Here is a 17,558-nt window from a genome sequence, read left to right as displayed (position 1 = left end):
CTGATTTCTTTTGAGATTTTATGTACATCTTTCCTATAAGGGGATTATCACTGTCTGCTCTTTGCCTCCCTCATCTCACATGAAAGGTTCAATGGTGCCCCCTACCGAAGCACCTGCCTGCTCCAACCAACCAGCAGTGCCCTGGTGAATTGTACTGAATGGGTGAGTGTGCGTTTGCTCAGGAAAGGCATGATATAAAGGGACAGTCTCAGGATGTTTTTGTGTTTTTTTATCTGGTCCTCAGAGCTTAGAAAGCTGCAATTCTGACAAACTGGCAGGAGATGCCCTACCACCCACAAAGAGGAGTTGGTTCCTACTATGTAGGCCTTCTGAAATCCTCATGTGTTTCGAATGCTGTCTGTTGTCTCTTAATCTGCATTCCCGCTAATAGCAATAGCACTTAGACTTTAACAGCCCTCTCTAAGCGGTTTACAGAGTCAGCCTATTGCCCCCAATAATTTGGGTCCTCATTTTACCCATTTTGGAAGGACGGAAGGCTGAGTCAACCTTGAGCCTAATGAGATTTGAACTGCCGAATTGCATTCAGCAGCTGGCAGTCAGCAGAAGTAGCCTGCAGTACTGCACTCTAATCACTGCACCACTGTGGCTCAAGTGATATTTACCCTGTTAATATTAAGTGATAAGTGATATTTATTGACAGTTGTCTTCAATATATTAAGATTATAGTAACATGGTAGGAGTACGGTGGCTCGTGTGGTTAGTAGGTTGGAGTGGAGGTTAGCAAGACCGTATTTGAGACTTAAGTGCTGCCATGAGGCAAGATTGAGCTCCCGTCCTTTGCTCCAGCTCGTGCCGGGAACATGAAAGGAGCCCCAAACTGGGTGTTCCCAGACAATGGTGATGTCCTGGCTAATCCTTTCAACCAGAAGTGCCTTGGTGCTTCTGACACGAGAGCAATGCCATTGTACATTTGAGAAGAAAAGTCTGTGACCATTGTAGTCTAGGGCAGGGGTCTCCAAACTTGGCAATTTTAAGACTTGTGGACTTCAACTCCCAGAATTCCTCAGCCAACCATGTCCTTGCTCCCATGATATCCAATATCTCAAAGGTTTGGAAGACTAATCGGAGTTCTCTCCCTCCCTGCAGCCTCCGTTTGTGGTAACGCTGGATGAGGTAGAGCTGATTCATTTTGAGCGTGTGCAGTTCCACCTGAAGAACTTCGACATGGTCATCGTTTACAAGGATTACAGCAAGAAGGTCACGATGATTAACGCCATTCCTGTGGCCTCGCTCGACCCCATCAAAGAATGGCTCAAGTGAGTATGGACACATCCCTTGCATTGGTATAATTTTCCACTGCCTGGTCATTGTTGAGGTGTTAAGAGACCTCTAAGGTCCCTTCCAACCCCATGAGGTTTATCATCTTCATGGCATGGGTCCAGACTATTTGAGGAACCATCTCATCCCAATGAGAGTGACCCACCCTACCTGTGATGGCAGAAAGGGCATATTGTGGACCCCATCAGGTCAAGGAATTTCAGTCCAGGAGAAGAGCCTTTTCTGCCATGGTTCCTACCCTTTGGAACATTGTACTCCCCAAGATAGGATTTGCACCCACCCTCCTGACTTTCCTCAAAGGCTGAAGACCTGGCTCTGCCAGCTGGCCTGGGACCCCAATGGGAGTGCACCACCCTGGAGGTGGCTATCAGATTAACAGAAGAACCCCATGTTTCCTCATGTATTTTGTGCTCCGCTCCCCTCATCTTTCAATTGTATGTTATCATTGTCTGTTTATTTAATCTGTTTGATTGCCTATCTTACCACCGGGCAACTCTGGGTGACCATAAAATTATAGCTTTAACATTTTAATGTTAACTGGTTTTTAATGTTTATAAGTAGAGAGGCGGTGGCTCAGTGGCTAAGACGCTGAGCTTGTCGATCAGAAAGGTTGGCAGTTCAGCAGTTTGAATCCCTAGCATCGTGTAATGGAGTGAGCTCCGGTTACTTGTCCCAGCTTCTGCCAACCTAGCATTTCGAAAGCATGTAAAAATGCAACTAGAAAAATAGGGACCCCTTTGGTGGGAAAGTAACAGCATTCCATGTGCCTTCAGCATTTAGTCATGCCAGCTACAGGACCACGGAAATGTCTTCGGACAGCGCTGGCTTTTCAGCTTTGTAACGGAGATGAGCACCATCCCCTAGAGCCGGAAACGACTAGCACGTATGTGCAAGGGGAACCTTTATCTTTTACCCAGTGTTTGTAAGCTGCCCAGAGTCACCTCTAGATAAGATGGGCAGCACACAAATCAAATCATGGCACTAGTGGATTTGTGACGAAAGGGACCCCAAAGGTGCTTTTTCAAGAGGCAACTGGAATCCTGGTTTTTTCTCATCCAAGAAGCTTCTCCCGCTCTGACTGGATGTGTAGAATGGAAGGACTTATGCTCCTTGCAAACAGCTGGTCATATGCATCCTTTTAAAGAGTCATTGAGGCCATTTGGGGGTTTATCTGTGTCCTCAGGGTCAGATGGGTATGGAGCCTTTTTGGAACTGCTGGATGGATTCCTTTAATTGACCATTTTGCTGGAAATCCATTCCTGCTCCCGCATCATTTGAAGGGTGTTCACCCCAAGTGCATAGCTAAATGTCTGTGGAGATTCTCAGTCATCCATGTCGTGATAGCCCCAAATGTGCTTTTTCAAGAGACATCTGGACTTCCTTGTTTTTTTCTTAGAAGACATTCAGTTGCCTCTTGAAAAAGCACCTTTGGGACAACCATGATCCAGATGACTGAGAATCTCCATAGAGATTGACAAAAGGGACATTTCAGGTACTGCCAAAAAAAATGCTCGTTCTTCTCAAAGGCAGTGTTTCTACTGAAGTGCCCATGTAATGGTTCTTCCAGTGCCAATGAAAGATTTGAAGGGGAGTAAATAAACCTTGACTAGTTTGTGTTTAGCACAGAAGTAAAACATATTCACACCTGGCTTTGTGAACAGAGTTCTCTTTGAGAAGAGGGTGTTAGAAAGGCTATACGCTTATCTCTTTCTTCCTTTTTCATCTGCAATCAGCTCTTGTGACATTAAATACACCGAAGGAGTTCAATCCCTCAACTGGACCAAAATCATGAAAACAATTGTGGATGACCCAGAAGGCTTTTTTGAGCAAGGTGGCTGGTCGTTCCTCGAGCCAGAGGGAGAGGTATGCGGATGAACCAATCTGGGTAGAAGGGAGGTGGGCAACCCAAACACACACACACCTACTTTCTTTGAAAGGTAGAGGGGTGTCAGTGCCAGAGATTGAATGATTTGAGAATGGGGAAACAGTCGGGTTGGGTTGGGATGTGTGTGGTGTATGGGGCGATATGCTGTTATATAATGCAATGTATTTATGGTGTATGGAGAGAGCATTGCAGGACATTTGTCTAACAAATCTAGAATCGTAGCATGCCTTCCTCAAGCATATCTCTTTCATAAGGGTCTGTAATATAAATGTATTGACTTCCTTAAGAGACGCCATTCCTGTCCCTCTTTCTTTCCCAGGGAAGTGATGCTGAAGCTGGGGAATCTGAGTCTGAAATAGAGGATGAGACCTTCAACCCTTCTGAGGAAGAGTATGAAGATGAGGAGGAGGATAGTGATGAAGACTATTCTTCAGAGGCAGAAGAATCAGGTGAGGAAAGAAGGAGGGTCACTCCAGACTTCTCAGGAGGATCCCTTCCCTTGTCATGTAAGGTCTTTCTCCCTCTTTCTCTCCCTTCCTCTTTCACTCCCTCCCTCCCTCCTTTCTTCTTCTTCTCACCCCTCTCTCCCTCCCTCTTTACCCACCCTCCCCTTCTCTCTCCCTTCCTTTTCCCTTCTCGCTCTCCTCCTTCCCTCTTTCCATCCCCTCTCCCTCCCTTTCTCTCTCCCTCTTGCTCCTTCAAGAGGTGTATAATATAATTTCTTTTCTTTGGCAGACTACTCCAAAGAGTCCCTGGGAAGTGAGGAGGAGAGCGGGAAAGATTGGGACGAACTGGAGGAAGAAGCACGTAAAGGTAAGCACCCTTCCCTCTCCAGTTCTCTGTTGGAAACCTCTTGGGGCAAACCTGGGCTGGTGAAGCTGCTTGGAAGCGATTTTTAGTTATTTCTTCATTCATCCATCCATCCAATCAATCTATCTGGTTGCTCATCTCAAAAATTCTCTGTTTTCTCATCACAGGAAAGGGAAAATTAAACTTGGGCATGTGGCTTCAGCCAATCCAGAAATCGGTAGCACAAGTAGATCTGGGTGCACCTTAAGATGGCCATTTGGCAGTGCCCCATTGCAATTCATTGATTGCCTGTGGGTTTCTGAATGGAATTCAGGACCCAGGTTATCACCTTCCTGGCACAAGGCCAAGTGCTTGTGGGACCTCCTTTCCCAATCCCCTCAGTCAAGCCAATAAGATCTGAAAGTTAACATATTATAGGTCCATTCTCTTAAGCCAGCGGTGGACAATTAATTTTTCGAAGGAGCCACATGTGAAACTTGGACTGTTGTGGAGGGACAAACCAATAGGACCGCTATAGCGAACCCCACAGGCCAGATGGGGTCAGCCAAAGGTCCAGATATGACCTGGGAGCCAAGGAATACCCAGGTCTGTCTTGAGCAGTGACACCTTGGGGGATGCAAAAGACCATCTTCCTCTGTGGCTGCATTGGGCCTCATCCAAAGAGCCCCAATCCTGTGGGCCTTGCATAAGACTTTTCTGCCAGGCATTGGCAGGAATAAAAACTCAGGATTCTTTTGATCGTTGTGTTGGCTGACAGAATTTGTACCATGAACTTTGCTATTAATGGTAGTTCAAATTTAGCATTCTGTGTTGAATTCAACACTACTTCCAAGTCGTTTTGTGTGGGCAGCCGTGTAAATCAAATCAGAGAAACTGTCTTCATTCACCGGCGTGATTTCGTGATGAATGAATAGAATGTTCATCCATTATATAGCATGAATAGAATTGCCCAAGAGCCAACAGTAAACAGCCCAACCAAGGAAACTCTTAAGACCGCTGCCACCCACACTGACAGGCAAGACACCAGAATATAAACTGACAGCAAACAGCACCCCTTACCATCCCTGATGATGTTGCCTAGTTAGGCTAATGCAATGTCTGCAAGAAAACAAGCTCATAGAGCCAAGAACCCCTCATGAATAGAATAGAATAACAGAATTGGAAGGACTTTCTGTTGTGGCCTGCCAGTGGCTAGCGAAGCTGGAAGCAGAGTCGGACAGTGAGGAGGTTGGAGTGGAACATGGCCCAGTCCGGGAGGCTGAGGAAGGCTTGGACGAGGGCTATGCGTCAGAGGCAGAGGTGGGGCCAGGGCAATCTGGCAGTCATCAACTGCCTTTGGAGTCGAACAGCAGTGAGGCAGGGAGAGCAGCTGGAGCCAGTTCCCAGTCTGCGCATGCACAGAGCTGCCAAAAGAAAAGAACAATTACAAACTAAGGGTCGACGTGGGAGTAAAGCCACAGGTGGATGGTGAATGGCCCCTCCCATAGGGATTAAAAGGGGAGCAAAAGGGGAGGGGGCTTTTGCAGGAAACAATTTGTTTGTTGCAGCAGTGTGAAGATCTGTCTGTGCACCTCAGAGACTGCCGAGTCCTTCAAGTCCTTCTTTGTCAGTACTGAGTTTGAAAATATTTACTTGGAAGCTCTCCAAGCTAGATAAGGTCTGTTTATCTAATTACACCCTTGAAAGACTGTTTGCCAGGCCTTTGGCTGAATGTGAATGAAAGAAATTCACCTTCATTTAATAAAAGGGGTTTTGCCAGGACAAAGTGTCTGCTTAGAGTTTTTGGGGGAAGCCTAGGTCAGAACACTTTCTAGGTCAGGGGTGTCAAACTTGTGTCGTCACTGTCATGTGATGTATCCTGACTTTTCCCTGTCACTAAACTGGGTGTGGGGGCAGCCAGCGTGTGACACATCTGGCCCACGGGCCGCGAGTTTGATAGCCCTATTCTAGTCCAGCCCACTGCTCAAGCAGGAGACCCAGTACTATTTCAGACAAGTGGTTATCCAATCTCTTCTTGAAACCCTCCAGTGTTGGAGCATCTACAACTGGTGGCATGTTGTTCCACTGGTTAATTGCCCTCATTGTCAGGAAATTTCTCCTTTAGTTCCAGGTTGCTGCTCTCCTTGATTAATTTCCATCCATCCCTTCTTGTCCTGCCTTCTGGTGCTTTGGAGAATAGGTGGGCTCCCTCTGCTTTCTGACAACACTGATAACACTGCTATCCTGTCACCCCTAGCTCTGCGGAGGTTCTGACTTCTACCTCTCCTTTCCCTGCAGCTGATCGGGAGAGTCGGTACGAGGAGGAGGAGGAGCGCACCATGAGCCGCAAGAGGAAGGTTCCCCCCTCCCAAAGTTCGGGACACCACCGCAGCTCCCACAGTCGCAGTCCTGGTAGAAGTTCTGCCCCGCCAAAGAAGAAGAGGAAGTAGATTGGGGCGATGGCCAACCTTTCCCGTCAGTCAGTTGGGGGAGGGAGGCGGGAGAAATTGGGGGGACTGCAGAGGCCTCCCTCCATCAACCAGTCTTTAGGGTCCTGGGAGAGGCAGTCAGCTCCTCCCCACAAACTTTTTTTTCCCCCCTCTTTCCCACATCCACACTTCCTTGGCTCCCTTGTTTTGTTTCTCTGGAGCATATTTCGGGGTTTTTACTTTATTTTTCTTCCTCGCATCTTTTCCGAACCATTCGCATGGACCAATCCGCTGCGAGAGAATTCCAAGCCGTGTCCACGATGGACAAAAAAATGTGCCGATGCAAGCAACAACAGGAAATCCATCTTGGAACTGTGATGGAAAGGAATACATAGCCAAGCTTTCCTAAAGATGCAGGCAAGCAGGACTGGGAGATTAGGACGAAAGTGAAAAAAAAGATTCTTGCTTCTTTCTATTCTTTATTTTTTTTTGTTCCCCTTTTACGGGATCGCCTTTTCCCCATCCGCCTTTTCTAACTGTCACGCTCCCCGTTTGTATTTATCTGTTTCCAGAGTTACCGTGTGGGTCTCCAATTAATGAGCGTCGGAAGGGACGGATTAAATGCATTTCTTGCCCTGACCCTCCCTTGTTTCCTTCGGGTGGGTGAGTCGGGGTCCACCTGATCCAGGCCAGGGCGGGAGGGTTGGGGGCATGGGGCTTTCTCAACTTTTTTTTTTCCCCTTTCGTAGTCATTAGCACTCTTGATATTTTTGACTTTGGAGACAAACTGAACTATAAAAATGTCTTTTTTATAAATAAATAAAAGATTTGGAAAGTTAATTTTGCTGGCTCCAAAAAAAAGTAGCAACCATCCTTTTAATAATAGAAGCCTGTTTACCCGTCTTCGGTTTCTTCATCCTCACTGCCCAGCCATTCATCTGTCCGGTAGATGGCATGCAATGCGACTGCTGCTTCAACTGAGACTTTCAACTTCCCAATCTTGGTGGCGTGGTCTAAAGAACTCAAAACTGGGTGATAAGAAATGAAAAGTACAAGATAGTGTTGTTTACCAAGTGGCAATCATTCCTGAAGGTTGGAGAGGCAGAGGAGGAGAAAAACGACTTGAATATTTTTAAGTTGAACATGGAAACTTTCTAATCCTCCAGATAACCTGTTTTCCCGAAAATAAACTGGAAAATAAGCCTTACGCCAAAAATAAGCCCCAGTTAAAATTGTCAGCTAGACATGCATTTAACACCATATTTCCCCGAAAATAATACCCATCTGGAAAATAAGCCCTAGCACGATTTTTCAGGATGCTCATAATATAAGCCACACCAAAAATAAGTCCTAGTTAAGATTGTCGGCCAGACGGACGCATTTACTATCATATTTCCCTGAAAATAAGACAACCAAAAAATAAGCCCTAATGTTTCTGTTGGAGCAAAAATTAATATAAGACCCAGTGTTATTTTTGGGAAAACACGATAGTAACTGGTATCATCCTATACCTGGCAGGAATTTGTATGCAGCTTGCCTTGAGCAGGTAATTTTCCCATGTGAGAAACAGACCGTTGTGGAGGGCAGAATTAATAGAGCTGTGGATTTTAATTGTGTGACCATGTGGACGCTGCAACTGTCATAAATGGGAAAAATGGTCCTAAGTCATTTTTTTCAGTGCCATTAAGGCTTTGAACGGTCACTAAATGAAGTGTTGTAAGTTGAGGACCACCTGTATTTCGATATTCTAAAATTTGGTTTTAAATTAAGCTATCCAAACTTTAAGTGAAAACTGTTTCTATTAATACTTCTATTTCTCTCTGGCCTTGGGAAACTAGTCCTTGGATTTTGGCTGGTAGGAATTCAAATCCAGCCACATCTGAGGAAATGAAAAGCTCCTACCCTCCGCGAACATCAAGCAACCAAACCACATTTGAATGTTAATCCCTTAAACCAGGGTGTCAAACTCAATTTCATTGAGGGCTGCATAAGGGTTGTGTTTGACCTCGAGGGGTTGGCCATGGTGTGCGTGGCCAGTTTGACTTCGCTTGTATTGCGGGGGCACCTATGATGGCCAAGTGCTAAGGCAGGACTTTTCTCAGGCCCTCCCTCCCTCATAATCCTTCGTTCCTTTTCTTCTTTTTCTTTCCTTCTTTATTCTCCTTTCTTCTTCCTTCCCCTCTTTCCTTCTTTTTCCTTCCTAGCTCTCTTCCCTTCTTTTTCTTTCCTCTTTCCCTTTTTCCTTTCCTGCCCCTTCCATGCTCAAATGCAAAAGGGAAACATTTCTTCTTTTGTTTTTAGTTTCTTTTGCTAGCCTTCTGCCAGTGAAAACAGAACCAGCCCCCCGCTCCAGCGCGCGGTCCCCCCAGACCCCATATTCAGCCACCATGGCCTTCTGCAGCCCTCTGCCAGCAAAAATGGAGTCAGGGAAGCTGTGCGCGACCCTCCCAGACTCCATATTGGGGTGTGATGGCCTTGGGCTCCGTTTTCACTGGCAGAGGCACCATGATTCAGTCCTTACTGTTTCCAGGGCAGCTCCACAGGCCAGATCTAAGCACCCCACAGGCCAGATGCAGGCCTTGAGTTTGACACTCCTGCCTTAAGCGTTGCCTTGGGTTGTGTGTATTTGATTGCTTCCAATTTTTTGAAGAGAGTCATACCTTGTAAGTCTTGCTCAAAGATGTCGTTCCCAGTCAGAAGAATCTCTCTCAAATCCACACTGGAGAAGCCCACATCTTCGCATTCCCCGCTGGCTCCAGGAAGAGGCTCACTCACCACTATAAACTGCAGCCTGTAGCCAAAGGGGAGACTTGATCAATACCTATCCTGGGAATTTCTTCCCCACAACTTTTTATAAGAGCAGCACTGACACTCACTTGTTCCATTCGGGATCCTCAGCCGCAAGCATGGAAAGCAGCATTTGCCTCTGGAAACTTTTGGGATCTGCATCCAGTTTGATCACTGAGACAAAAGGATTCAGCAAGTTATTTAATTCTGATATCTATGGAGATTCTCAAATCATCCAGACCATGTTTTATTCAAAAAGGGTTGGGTGCAACGTTGCTGCTTTTTCCTTGAAAACCCAAAGATGCTTTTTTGAGAGGCGACTGGACTTTCTGGTTTCTCTTTGAAGAAGTTTTGCATCTCATCCAAGAAGCTTCTTCTCGAACAAAAAACCAAAAAGTCTCTTCAAAGAAAAACCAAAAAGTCCAGTCGCCTCTTGAAAAAGCACCTTTGGGAAAACCATGACCTGGATAATTTGAGAATCTCCATAGACATTTTCTTGAAAACGTTTTGCTTCTTCCTCTTATAAACATTTTTATTTGTTATAAAATATTATAAAATGCAAAAGTAAATAAAAGAGCAGCGAGGAAGAAGGGGAAAGGGGAAAGAAAAGTGAGGAAAGGTAGCAGAAAAGGAAACATTGACTTCCGACTCTCAGTAGAATAAAGCATTAGTTCTTGCAACTGTTCATCATATGTTTTAGTCTCCCCTAATCATCCTGGTTGCTGTTCTCTGCACGTTTTCTAGAATCTCAGCATCTTTTTTATAGTGTGGTGGCCAAAATTGGCTTTATCTCTTTGTTAATGCAATTTAGGATTGCATTGGCTTTTTGGGCTGCTGCAGCACACTTCTGGCTCATATTTAGACTCCAAGATCCCTCTCACAGTTACTGCTATTAAGCCTGGTGTCACCCAGTCTATATGTGTACTTTTGTTTTTTCTTGCCTAAGTGTAGGACTTTTCTTTGCACTGAATTTCATTTTGTTAAAGTCAGCATGTTGCCCCCAACAATCTGGATCCTCATTTTACCGACCTTAGAAGGATGGAAGGCTGAATCAACCTTGAGCCTGGTGAGATTCGAACTGCAGGCACCCGGCAGTCAGCAGAAGTAGCCTTCAGAACTTCATTCTAATCACTGCGCCACCACGGCTCTACCATTATGCACTATTGCAAAGTGCAATATCACTTCAACTTACATACTGCTTCGTAGTGCTTTACAATGTCCACCCTCCTAAGCCAACATGGTCCTAACATCCAGAGGCTCTTCAAGTTACAGAAGTCTACTTTTATTTTCACTCTATTTTCTTCCTTAGCAAATTTTTAAAAAACGGGATCCATGTACTGGGCTCACCTTTGCTGAAGTGGAAATAGATTTCCTCAGTCCCTCTGGGTTTCCGCAAAGAGAAAGCGGTCTCCGTTTCCTCCAGAGGAACTCCAGGGAAGTGGAATTCAACATAGAGTTGTTGGATGGTCTCATCAGCCGCAGGCCAGCTTTCAGGCAAAAGGCCAAGGGAAATGACCTCCACCCGAATCCACTCTGAAGGTTGCTGAGGGTAGAAAAGAATGAAACCAATAGAAAGGAACATTTGTGACTCAGGATTGAACTGTAGGGTCCTTGGGGCTCTCTTGAGGTTGATGGTTTTCTTGCCACCATCATTATAGTTTCACAGTTCACATTATCTTGTCCTCATTTTTTTTGGTCTCACCAGCAGGCAGTGGTGGGATTCAAAAAAAAAATTACTACCAGTTCTGTGGGCATGGCTTCGTGGGCGTAGTGTGGCTTCGTGGGTGTGGCAGGGGAAGGATACTGCAAGATTCCATTCCCTCCCCACTAACCTGCTTTCCAGCTCCGTTCTCCAATGCAGGGCAACAAAAGAAGACCCAGCTGATCAGCTGGGACTCGGGAGGCAGAGAACAGATGTGGGGGCAGTCAGAGGTGGAATTTGCTGCTTCTCCGAACTACTCAAAATTTCCACTACCGGTTCTCCAGAAATGATCAGAACCTGCTGAATCCCACCTCTGCCAACAGGCCTTATGCATAACAAACTATCCTCTGAAACCAGTGTTAAGCTTTGCAAATTCTAGTTGCCAGGATACGGAATGTTGGAGCCCAGCAAATTGCAGCTGACTTCATAAACTGTGATTAAACACATGTACTTATTTATGATTTTTACAAGTTACTCAAGGCAGGGAACATCTCCAACACACCTTCCTCCCCCTATTTTCCCCAGGACAACCACCCTCTGAGGTTGAGCTGAGATAAAGTGATTGGCCTAAGGTTATCTAGCCAGCTTTCATGCCTAAGGAGAGACTAAAACTCACAATCTCCTAGTGTTTGGCTCAAAGACACCCACTTATCTTTCATGCCTAAGGAGGGACTAGAACTCACAGTCCCTTGTTTCTAATGTAGGAAATTTTCTTTATTCTTAATATTAAAAAGAGACAGAGTACTACATTTCCACAAAGGAGAAATGGAGAAGCATTCTTAAAGCTACAAAGCAGCCCCAATCTTTCTGCATACAAAAAAGCCTCAACAAAAGATATTGGTCTTTAGGAATGGAGATTTTATATCAATTCAGAAAGACTGGCCCGTCCTATTAATAAACAAAGCACCATCAGCCACAGCTCTGGAGCTGATGGAATTAAGAATTTACATTCCCCCCCCCCCCACAAATTCTAAGGATAGGACAGGACCTTTAGGACGTAACAGGATTTACCCACCACCATTAGAATAGCAAAAGACACAAGACTCACTACATTGCACAACCCCCTGGAGCATCTCAATCATAAAACCCCTATAAAGATCCATCCACTCACTCAACCATTTTGTCAGCCACCCCAGAAGCATTGCTGCTGTCACTGAAGTTTCTGAAAACCAAATAAGCAGAGACCTTTCTTTCCACATGGCCTGCATTTTATTTCCAATGTCTTTTTACTGGCTTCAAACCGCATTGGATTTTTCTTCCAACACTAGTCTGGTGCTTTAACCACCAGACCAAACTGGCTTTGTGTCTCAAATCACTGCTTTGGTGCTGTGTGTAAGCCAAGTCAGTCCATCCTACTTTGTAAGCAACTTTTGTAACAGTAAGATTTTCCTCTTGGAACTTAGTGGTAACTACTCACCAGATCAGGATAGCCCTGTGTGGGTAACCCCACCACCACTTCGTCACTTTCTGTGGTCTGAGATTCACTCATCTCTTGCTCCTCCCCATCTGCAGATAAAGAGGGGAGAAAAAAAATTGTAGCACCTGCTGAGCATGGAAAGTAGTATTGTGAAACACACACAATCTAAACTAGTTTCTTTTATTATCTAGAAAACTAGGGCCCTGTTCTTAAAGGTAAAGGTTCCCCTTGCACATACATGCCATTCGTTTCCACCTCTAGGAGCTGGTGCTCATCTCTGTTACAAAGCCAAAGAGCCAGCGCTGTCCGAAGACGTCTCCGTGGTCATGTGGCCGCCATGACTAAACACCAAAGGTGCACTGAACACTTACCTTCCCATCAAAGTGGTCCCTGTTTTTCTACTTGCATTTTTACATGCTTTTGAACTGCTAGATTGGCAGAAGCTGGGACAATTAACAGGAGCTCACTCCATTACGCGGCACTAGGGATTCGAACTACCAACCTTTCTGATCGACAAACTCAGCATCTTAATCACTGAGCCACCACGTCCCTTGACAGAACAGAACAGAAGGGCCCTGTTCTTAGTTCTCTTAAATTGACCTGTTGCAAGATAAGATCCCATCACCAGTATTAAAATGAGCCCACCTCTAATTTCATCTGTTTTCCTGCAGAGATCAAAGAAGGATATTATTGGATGTGGTGCTCTCTGAGCTTGGCAGTTTTCTTACAGTCATTTCATTATCCACCTATGTAACATCATCAGTCCTAGAAGGGAGTAGGGTTTACCCTCTATTTATATATTAGTGGCTTGCCCAAGCAGTAATTGTGGGAGTGTTGTTTTCGTCTTGGTAATTCCTTGATTACTGTTTACTGTTTGATTGCTTGTCTGTGTTGGCAGTTCTTTGATTGAAGTATTATTTACTTTTGATTGTTGGTCCGGTGTTTTCAGGAGAGTCAATCCCTGCTTATCTGGGTGTTGATTGTTAGCAAGGAGATGTTTTGGTATTTTTGTTTCCTCTTTAGTTTTTTTATTGTCTTTTCCTTCCTTCCTTCCTACACAGAAGATGCCACCTAGTTGGATATTGAAATGTCTGTAAGAAAACATCCAAGCACCAAGGATTCCCCAGTACAACCCTGAACTGCAAATATGATCTTTTGTTGATGTCTTGGGTTTGCTCCATCAAGATCTTGTTGTGTAATATTTTTGCTGCCACCTCATAAGTTTTAGGGACGCGGTGGCTCAGTGGCTAAGACGCTGAGCTTGTCGATCAGAAAGGTCAGCAGGTCGAATCCCTAGTGCCGTGTAAAGGAGTGAGCTCTTGTTCCGTGTCCCAGCTTCTGCCAACCTATCAGTTTGAAAGCACGTAAAAAATGCAAGTATAAAAATAGGGACCACTATGGTGGTAAGGTAATAGCGTTCTGTGCACCTTTGGTGTTTAGTCATGCCAGTCACATGACCATGGAGACATCTTCGGACAGCACTGGCTCTTCGGCTTTGTAACAGAGATGAGCACCACCCCCTAGAGCCAGAAATGACTAGCACATATGTGTGAGGGAAACCTTTACCTTTACATAAGTCTTATCTTGGGCCAGGATGTTAGTCTGGAGGCTGGAGATCCAAGATCTAACAGGAGATCCTATTTATTCCTATGAATAAGAAACTCAAATAAACTTATGTTTAGTGACCATCGCAACTTCAAGCGGTCACTAAATAAACTATTGTGTTGAGGTCTACCTGTATTGAATTCTCTTTACGTTTCCCAATTTATCAAGTGAAAGAAACAGAATAACAGAGTTGGAAGAGACCTTTTAGGTCATCTAGTCCAACCCACTGCCCAAGCAGGAGACCCTACACCATTTCTGACAAATGGCAGTCCAATCTATTCTTGAAAGCTCCCTATCAATTTCGTCTAAAATCTATTGGCATTAATATGAGAGAAAGTCAAAGTTTTCTCTCTCTCCCTTACCCTGATTTAATAAATTTAATTGTTGTTTCCTCTACAAATTCAACATCTGGGCCAGTGTTTTTCAACCTTACCCACTCTGAACAAGGGTGGACTTCAAGTCCCAAAATTCCTCAGCCAGCATGATGACTGGAGAATTCTGGGAGTTGAAGTCCACACATCTTAGAATAGTTAAGGTTGAGAAACATTGGTTTAGGTTTGTCCTTCAAGAACATTATGAGTTGTGATAGTATACCAGTGTCCTTCGGTACAGACTCTAGAATTGATTCTTTGTCCAGCTCTCGATCCATCTTTGCTGTCTCTTCAACATTCAACGTTTCTTCTTCTTCCTCTATCCTCTCTTCCAGCTCCATCTGCCCAGATATAAAACCCAGTTTCATCACAAAATGGATCATGACTTTAGGACAATAATTGGTGCTACATAAGCAAATATCCACAGGTATTATTTCAATTCGACATTATAATCTTAGAGAATTTAGCTTCTCTTGTCATGGTTCAGAGAAACTTGAAGTGGATTGCACATTGTAGCAAATTCCTATGTAATAATAAACAATGTTATTAATAAGTAATGATAATAATAATTAATAATTAATAATAATTAATGAACTAAGATGATTAAAGGCCTAGAAACTAAAACATGAAGAATGGTTGCAGGATTTGGATTTGACTAGTCTAAAGAAAGGAAGGACTAGGGGGGACATGATAGCAGTATTCCAGTGTTTGAGGGGCTGCCACAAAGAGCAGGGGTCAAATTATTTTCCAAAGCACTTTGATTGGCCCAAAGTCACCCAGTCAGCTTTCACGCCTAAGGCGGGACTAGAACTTCCTGTCTTCTGGTGATTGGCCCAAAGTCACTCAGCCAGCTTTCATGCCTAAGGCAGAACTAGAACTCCCAGTGTCCTGATCATTGGCCCAAAGTCAGCCAGCCAGTTTTCCTGCCTAAGGTAGGACTAGAATTCAGATTCTCCTGGTTTCTAGCCTGGTGCTTTAACTACTATACCAACTGGCTGTCTTATCCCTTACCTTGGGGATACTTTTGACCGCTTTCTTTTTTGTCCTTCGTCTCTTGAGTTCTCGTGTTGGAATCACTTGGGCGGAAAGGAGTTCCAGCTCATTTTTTATCTTTCTGCTTTTCTGAAGGTGTTTTTCAGCCACCTGTAAGAGAGGTTTCAGAGGACAAGATAGCTAAGAAACAGTTTTTGCAAATACATTGATCATTTGTCATTAGAAGCTGATTATTTTTATTTCCCCGACCCTCCCCCCTCCCCTCAAAAAAAGTCTTGGGCAGATTTTCCAAAATTATTTATGACAGGAGAAACACATTCCTAAAAATATAAACATCTTACAAATCTTTGCTCTATAACAGGGGGATGGGTCAAACACGATTTCATTGAGGGCTGCATCAGGGTTATGTTTGACCATGGATGGGGGAGGTGTGGCTGGGATGAGCATTGCCAGCTCGATATCAAGTCATGTCGGGGGCACCTGTGATGGCCAAGGCAGGACTTCCCTCAGACCTGCACTCCCATTATAATCTCCTTCCTTCCTTCCTTCCTTCCTTCCTTCCTTCCTTCCTTCCTTCCTTCCTTCCTTCCTTCCTTCCTTCCTTCCATCCATCTCTCTCTCTCTTTTCATTCTCCTTTCTACTTCTTTCCTTTTTTTTTTCCTTTGCCTTTCCTCTTTCCCTTTCTTCTTTCCTGTCCCTTCTTGCATGTTCAAATGCAGAAGGGGAAATCATTTCTCCTTTTGTTTTGTTTTTAGTTTCTCTTGATAGCCCTTGGAGCTCCGTTTTTGCTGGCAGAGGGCTGCAGGAGGCCATTGTGGCCGAAAACGGGCCCGGTCCTTTGCTCTTTTCAGGGCCAGATCTAAGCAACTCGTGAGCCAGATTCAGCCCGTGGGCCTTGAGTTTGATACCCCTGCTCTATAACATTGAAAAGGTATTGGTAAAAATAACAAGAATAAAACTGTAAAAAGGGCACAATTCTACTGTTGCATGATCCCTGGAATAAAATCTAAATATAAAAAATGCCTTGAAGATAGGGAATGACTTAGCTTGCAACTGAAAACATGTTGATGAAAGGACCAGAGAAGTGTAACAGTCCACAAGCTACAATAACAGTTTGGATCAGAATTTCATTGCCAAGCCAGCTGGTTGTCGAATGAGTTGTGTCCAATTTTATGGCCTTTTGGGTCACTGCTGTGAATTAAATCACTGCCATCATTAAGTGAATCATGCGGTCATTCAGCGAATCCAGCTTTTCCCGTTGACTTTGTTTGTCAAGAAGTCAGCTAGAAAGGTTGCAAATGCACATAACCCCAGAATGATCATATATACAGGCTGATGGCCAGGAGCCCAAATTTTGATCACATGCCTGTTTCCTACGTGTGAGGACTGAACATCATCTTACTTATTTTAACTCTAAGTGCTATTCACTTTTCCATGGGTTGGTACCACCACTGGGATGAATTCTCCACTCTGCAAGCCTCCATACCTGTGAAGGTTATGGGTGCTTCATCACTGGAGGTTTTTTTTTTTAATAAAGTTTTATTTGGGTTTTCACACATACAAAATACAAGTAAAACATCTTTTTTGAAAATAGCATGGTCCCGGGTTGAACTTCTTTATACAGACACAAAACTCAATTTCATGCTCCTTTTTGTATTCTATTCCATATCTTATACTATTCTACATTTTCTATATAGTTTTTCCCCTCTTTTAATTTTCTCAATTTTATTTTGATTATCTCATCTCAATTCAAATCATTATATTTATACTTTTGTCTGTTCTGTTTCAATTTCATATTATCTTTTCTCATTAAACAAATTTTCTCCTGTAGTTACTAATTGGAGTATGACACCATTATATCTTTTAATTACATCCATTCAACTCTTATTTAAACTTCAATATATACCTTAAGGTTATGACCTTCAATATCATACATAATACATAACTTCCAATCGAATTCTGCTTGGTACATTCTTATAATACACACTATATTCTTTTTAAAAAAAGATTATAAATATATGTAATTATAAACCCTCATTCCATTCCAATTCAGTTCTATCATTAATAATCATTAAAATCTTAGCATCCTTAATACTTCTTTTCAATTAAATATCATACTTCCTTAAAGACATATATAATCTCCATAATTAATTTTTCCCTTATTTCTCTTCACATATGTTTTGTAAATCATTAAATATTCATTTTGTTACATTTATTTATTGACAAGCATTCCACTGAATTACGATAGCTATTTTATCAAACATTTGAATCATGCATTGT

General features: G+C 43.6%; 2 protein-coding genes across 4 annotated transcripts in view; one reads left to right on the top strand and one right to left on the bottom strand.

The window, feature by feature from the left end:
- The window catches only part of SUPT16H (SPT16 homolog, facilitates chromatin remodeling subunit), a 42,440-nt gene extending 35,198 nt beyond the window's left edge, over positions 1-7,242 (top strand). The window contains exons 21-26 of the mRNA XM_087945877.1: positions 87-162; positions 1,108-1,277; positions 3,033-3,162; positions 3,504-3,633; positions 3,920-3,997; positions 6,272-7,242. Of these exons, the coding sequence (XP_087802003.1) occupies positions 87-162; positions 1,108-1,277; positions 3,033-3,162; positions 3,504-3,633; positions 3,920-3,997; positions 6,272-6,423 (736 nt within the window). The 3' untranslated portion in view covers positions 6,424-7,242. The remainder of the gene's footprint in view (positions 1-86; positions 163-1,107; positions 1,278-3,032; positions 3,163-3,503; positions 3,634-3,919; positions 3,998-6,271) is intronic.
- RPGRIP1 (RPGR interacting protein 1) overlaps positions 6,952-17,558 on the bottom strand; it is a 60,758-nt gene continuing 50,151 nt past the window's right edge. For all 3 annotated transcript variants that reach the window (XM_087945874.1, XM_087945875.1, XM_087945876.1), the window contains 7 exons: positions 15,296-15,427; positions 14,508-14,625; positions 12,309-12,397; positions 10,537-10,732; positions 9,279-9,363; positions 9,063-9,193; positions 6,952-7,430 (listed from right to left, as the gene is read on the bottom strand). In XM_087945874.1, the coding sequence (XP_087802000.1) occupies positions 7,297-7,430; positions 9,063-9,193; positions 9,279-9,363; positions 10,537-10,732; positions 12,309-12,397; positions 14,508-14,625; positions 15,296-15,427 (885 nt within the window). In that variant the 3' untranslated portion in view covers positions 6,952-7,296. The remainder of the gene's footprint in view (positions 7,431-9,062; positions 9,194-9,278; positions 9,364-10,536; positions 10,733-12,308; positions 12,398-14,507; positions 14,626-15,295; positions 15,428-17,558) is intronic.

This window comes from Notechis scutatus, chromosome Z, assembly GCF_049901735.1.
Source record: "Notechis scutatus isolate UNSWTSFEM ecotype Mainland chromosome Z, rNotScu1.2, whole genome shotgun sequence".
In the NCBI taxonomy this organism is placed as follows: Eukaryota; Metazoa; Chordata; class Lepidosauria; order Squamata; family Elapidae; genus Notechis; species Notechis scutatus.
The sequence above is the reverse complement of the archived record's forward strand: the minus strand, read 5'-3'. Positions and strand labels throughout refer to the sequence as shown.